Below are 5,847 nucleotides of genomic sequence, written 5' to 3'. Positions count from 1 at the left end.
TCCACTTAAACATGGTACTTATCTCACTTTTTAAATCATATCTTAAAATGATCTGATAAAAATGATGAACAGAGTGGATAAATCACTTACATCACGGTGAGCCCCACAGAGCCCTGCCCGGACGAATTGGGTAGGACGCAATCCGCGTCCGTCAGCGATCGTCTTGGCACACCAGCCAATCCGCTTCTAAAAAGAAGGCAGGGTTATTTTGGTCCTCAAATGCTCGTCCGTACGTCCAGCGTCTAAGTCGGGAAGGTAAGTTTTGGACTCTTCAGAGAAAAAACTGGGTAAAAAGTTGCATCTACAGCGGTCAATTGCTCTCAATTTCCAACAGCCGGATAAGAACAGCTTTTGTGTTTTTAGCTTAATTACTCATTTACTCATAGCATTTGCAAGCATCTAGCTTTTGAATTTTTAACCCAATGTAAAAATTGTTGACAGGACCTATTTAGATATACAAAATCTTGACCATTCTTTATATATAAGCCATTGATTGAACGGTTATATTCATCTGATTGGTGTGATTTTTGGATGGTAATCCATAAGATGTGTACTGAACCTAATGGTTGGTTCAGATCAATCAATTGAGCTATCCAAGTGTCTAGATTTAACTAGAGCACTATAACTTGATAGTTTCCTAAGAGCACTGGATCATTTCTCATAAACGGGCAGTAATGCCAACAGACCTCATCTATCCCAAGTCTTCCAACTTCCAACTGCTCCACCCCACAAGTCTTTGAGAATCCTTGACATACTCATATCATTAATGACATCTTTGTGGAATTTCTAAGTATGTTTCTTCCTCCTGGTCCCACCCACCACCCAAGCATCCATATCCATCAATCTAATCAAGGGCCCACAGCCTACCACGTGTCACCTTTACCCCCTTGCCACTTTGCTCAGATAAAACGACCTGGACCACGAAATGACCATAATACCCTTGGAAATAATATCTTCATGACCCTTCTTAATGGGCATTTTTGTAATTTGAAACCAGATTCCATAAGGAAAAGATGGTCCACTGGGCCCCACACCAAAGAAAATCTCTCTTTATTGTCTAGTAATTTTATTAGAGGGAAGACATCACAGGACTCTTAAGTGGCAGAGTCTTTATATATAAATAATGGGCCAGACTTCTTTATTCGCTTTCTCACCATTTCTTAAAGACTCTTTCTTAAATGGTGGAAACTTTTCCACCATACACGTAGCATGCAAGTATGTCAATCCAGACCGTTCAGATCATGGGCCTTATTTTGGGTGTGGCATATCCCAGAATCTATACTTTAGCAAATGGTTCTAACCAATGGATGGTTAGAAATAAAATTGCCAATATTAGATGGTTCCAATAACCCAACTAGCTTAATTTTCAGCATATGCTCCATCCACAGTAGGCCAATGATTTGAATGGTCAGGATTGACTTACACGTATGCCACAGTGATGAGTCACTACCATTTTAAAATTGATGAAATTAACCCAAAGTAGACGTCCATGTGTAACACATATCACCTACCAACATCAATAAATTTCCACACTATAAACAACAAAACAACCTTAAACCAAACACGAATCTAAAAATAAAAAAGAAAAGGATACAGCTAAATACTACATGAACATATAGAAATTACAGCCAACTATAGAAATTACAGCCCAACTTGAAGGGTGGTGGCCCACCTGGCCGGGCTCCGGTGATGCCGCTTTCCATGACGACGGTGACCGCCGAATTTCACCATATCCGACCGTTGAAATCGCTCAGCCTCACGCGGGTTAGTGGCACATTCCGGCAGCAGCACCGGGTAACGTTTGCGGTCGTAACAATATGTGTATGTCATGTATTTTTTCCTAAATTCCTCCATCTTTAATTTTTGCTCCGACGACATTTTTGCGGTTTCGGATAGGGCGTTGAGGCCATTTTTGCCACCATCGCATGTCGGAGAATGTTCGATGGGATCGACGGTGCAGCCGCGGAGGACGAGATTGGAAAATTTGGCAATGTAAGGGGCATACTTATAATTTACCTTGTATCTTCCACCTGAGGTGGCCCAGTTGGAGCCATCCCATATTGTAGCATACAATGACATGGGCTTAGATGGGAAGTCTACACCCATTGCTTCATTTCTTTTGATTTCTCTAATGGGGATGTTATCAACATAAAATCTGCCAAATATTCAATGAATGTCAATATAACAAAATTTCTCTAATGGGCCATGCACAAAATTGTGGGGCCCATGGTTGGGTTGTCCCAAGTCATTGATCTGATGGGCCCTGTCCTTTGATATATCCTAGATTGCAAGATCCTAGCTGTCCATATTATCTCTGTTCTGTTTCCATTGGATGCCAGCAATTGAACAGTTGGGATTTTCCAACTGTGGAGATTCTTTGGGCATGGTCCATCCAACATGGAAGTCACAGGCTCAATGGTCTGGATCACCAAAAAATGGGCCCCACTTTGTAGAAAATATAAATTCCCTTAAATTTGTGAAGTTTAAAATTCCAAACAGCAACAAAAATGAAATTATAGCAAATCTAAAAATAAAAAATAAAAAATGGAGAAAGTGTAGCAAAATAAAAAAGAGGAAGCAAGTGGTCCAATTAGCCTACGGTTGTTTGATACATACTGTTGATCTGATGGGACCCACTACACATGGGGATAATCCAAAGATCATCCTGATTAGAAGATCCTAGCCATCCAATATTCTGGTGAATCCTCCATCCAAGGAAGGAGGGTCCATCAGATTGATGGTCAGAATCACCCTACAATCTTGCACCCCATTTTTTGCTGCTCAACCTCCCTTTCTCTAATGTTGGTATTAGAATAGTAATTTTTCTGCTATTCTATTACCAATTTTTTTTTAAAAAGAGGGCTGTAAACAGCATTTCCAATAAAATTCAAAACAACCCAATTCATTTTTTTTTTTTTCCTTCCTTCAAGCTTACATGATCTGATCAGCAGTCCAAAGGATGCTGTACTGATGAAAATCTTCTGAAGGATCGAACCACAGCCCATATCTCTCTTCCCTTCCGATCGCGGTACTTCCATTGCCATAAACGTTCGTTTGAATTCGCCATTCCTTCCCTCTGATATTGCCCAAGAATTCAAAATCCAATTCATCGTGATTCTTTTGGAAGATATCGGCGTTCGACATCTATATCAAAACGAACGGCAATTCACAAATCAAACAGAGAAAAACCAGAGCAAAAACAGAACGAAACAGATGAATCAATTAGCAGTTTGATCATACTGCACTAACTGATTACTCACATAGAATGCGACGACAACACCAGCAGTGTAATCTGAAGGAAGTTTGATTGAAGCACTGAAAAATCCATGAAGATAAAGATCTTGGGAGATGAATCCGGCACCTGGGTGTTTGTAGAATCACAGTAAGAATGATAAGAAACCATGTAAAAATAGGTATCATGTCTGTTTTTCAAGGTTCTGCTTGAGGATTGTCTGTGCTTGGTGGGACTGTTTGATTTAAGCTTTGTATGTTTTGAATAAGATGTTTGCAGCAGCTCTCCTGATGACAGTTTTCTGATATGCGAATAAGATTTGCTGTTTTAGAATCTGTTTGGATGCTCAATTATCTGAATTGCAATCCATTCTAATTCATAAAGATTGCCAAACCCCTAATTGCAATCTGGGCTAGTCTGTTGTTGTCATGTATCAAGAGATACTAACCTCTCTTAAATCATTCACTATCAGTCCAATTGAAATATTGCAATTTGAATTGACCAAATATCCAAACACAACTACACTTTCTGACTGCATGCATCTATGTTTGTTAAAATTTGGTTGGTGTTTGTATTTAAGCTTATAAAATCTAATAATATTCATTGTGGCTTCTGATCATGGTTTGCAACTCAGTTTTCACACGTCCAATGATTCACCACAATACAGGGCGTAGTTTTGGGCCGATATAGCTGTATCGTTCGTGGACGATACTGATCAAACATTGATCTTGATGATTGAATTGTGAGTAGATTAATCAGATTATGTACCTGTTTGGCTATGCCAATTGCATTTTTTTTTTACTGAAATACCATCTAAATGAAAATTCTATGTACTAAAAAAAGGAGGTTAGGCTAATGTCTTTTTTTTTTCTTCTTCTTTTTCTTTTTGTACTTGAATACCATCTAAATGGAAATTCTATACTATCTATCAAAAAATTTGAAAAAAAAAAAAAAAAAAAAGGAAAAAAAGGAAGGGAAGGAGGGATGGATAGAGGGAAGAGAAAGGGACCTGATCTTTCATCAAGAGAGATGTGGACTGTCTTTCCACCTCTATGGAGCATGAGATTGGTGTCCCCAAATAGCTGTGTGTAGCCTTCATCAAAAGCTAAGATGGGTGGATTTTGGGTGATTGCATTTGTAGCTAGGATGGTGGTACAGACCATGAAAATCCACAAATAACCCACCATTTCAATCTCTGATCTTTTCTTGTCTGAGAGAGAGAGAGAGAGAGAGAGAGAGAGAGAAATGGTTGGAAAAGGGTTGAGATGGTCTTTTTAAATGTGGACTTTGGAGGGGTTCTTCCACTAGGAGAGATTTTAAACGTTCGAGGGTTAGGGGCAGAAATTATCTGTTGGGTGATTTTAATTCAGATAATATTAATTGAATTACGGAAAGGTGGAGTGTCTCTGAATTATAGTACTGTGAATTTCATATTGACATATGGACAGCTCAATCAATATATCTGAACCGTCCATAAGGTTCATGTGACACTTGATTGCCCACTAGGTTAAAATCACACTTATTGGATCCTCACAGCCATTCAAATGTTTACTTTCGTTTCTAGAGCCATCTGTATTTGATGCCATATATTGGACGGTTAGGATCGTCGGAGGGGTCACATTTCGTGGCCAGTATGATGACATCATATTGATCGGATGATGTTAACGTGTAAAAGCTTGCCTTTTTTATAATAGCCATCTGTTTATGATCCATGGATGGATGGTTAGGATTGTCCGGTTGAACGGTTCTTTGTAATTACAATCAATTTGAGATGGACCACACGGAATGGATGGTTCAGATTGTTGATCGAACCGTGCAAATATCATACTTATTTTGTAGGCTTCTGATCGAATGGTTAGGATTTCTTATATTGATGTGAATTTTTTCTTGGTGGGCCATGAAAGTTGGATGAATGAGATCAACGGTCCAGATCAGCTCACATGATCCTGCAAAGCTCACCGTACTATTAACTAATAAGTGCAATGAGAGCGCTTAATCATTCCTCATAATTAAAATTAGAGGAGAGAGGATTCAGCTAATCAAAAGCCCCTGCTTTCCCACGAAATTACGATCTAAGGATCCTGTAAGAAATCTATATTATTTCAGTGTAAATTACTCTATGGGGCATGGTGGGCCCACATGTGATCAACAAAGACCGTTGGATCAGATGGGTCCATCATGGATTGAAGATAGACCCAAAATAATCGCGATCGGTGATCTGTGGTTATGATCTTAATCGGATGGTTATGATCATCTAGTGAGGGTGATTTGGGCTGATGTGGACCGCATGATGATTGAAGGGGCCCCACAAGGGGTCCATGGTAAAATACTAATGGCAGAACCGTAGTTCAATGAATCAGTGGGGCCAATATGAAGACTCGCCAGCACACGCTCCTTTTTCCCACGGGAAAAGTACAGTTACCCGCTCCGGCTGGCTCCTCAACACCGTCTATTTTAATGGCCCACTAACGGCCGACACGTGGCACTCTACGCCCCGCTCTCCGTACATATACTCTCGGATTAATCGCCGCACGGTGTTAATGCACTTTCAATACACTCGCGGCTTACACGTGTGGGATCCAATCCGCTCATCAGGAGGAATCTAGTGGCTATAA

The 5,847-nt window shown here is 39.9% G+C and overlaps 1 protein-coding gene across 1 annotated transcript; it reads right to left on the bottom strand.

Moving 5' to 3' along the window:
- Positions 1 to 1,492: 1,492 nt before the first annotated feature.
- Positions 1,493 to 4,488, bottom strand: LOC131227748 (probable xyloglucan endotransglucosylase/hydrolase protein 28). The gene is made up of 4 exons (XM_058223551.1): positions 4,242 to 4,488; positions 3,261 to 3,361; positions 2,936 to 3,144; positions 1,493 to 2,155 (listed from the first exon to the last, which is right to left on the bottom strand). The coding sequence occupies exons 1-4, from the start codon at positions 4,417 to 4,419 to the stop codon at positions 1,642 to 1,644; spliced, it is 1,002 nt and encodes a 333-aa protein (XP_058079534.1). The 5' UTR covers positions 4,420 to 4,488; the 3' UTR covers positions 1,493 to 1,641.
- Between the last annotated feature and the right edge of the window lie 1,359 nt (positions 4,489 to 5,847).

Source organism: Magnolia sinica, chromosome 15 (genome assembly GCF_029962835.1).
Source record: "Magnolia sinica isolate HGM2019 chromosome 15, MsV1, whole genome shotgun sequence".
Taxonomy (NCBI): Eukaryota; Viridiplantae; Streptophyta; class Magnoliopsida; order Magnoliales; family Magnoliaceae; genus Magnolia; species Magnolia sinica.
This window is presented reverse-complemented; position numbering and strand designations above follow the sequence as displayed.

Coding starts and splice junctions, on each gene's coding strand:
- LOC131227748 (XM_058223551.1), bottom strand. CDS start 4,419: ATGGTGGGTTATTTGTGGATTTTCATGGTCTGTACCACCATCCTAGCT. Junction 3,362..4,241: donor CTCTCTTGATGAAAGATCAG/GTCCCTTTCTCT, acceptor ACAAACACCCAG/GTGCCGGATTCATCTCCCAA. Junction 2,156..2,935: donor TGGACTGCTGATCAGATCAT/GTAAGCTTGAAG, acceptor AATATTTGGCAG/ATTTTATGTTGATAACATCC.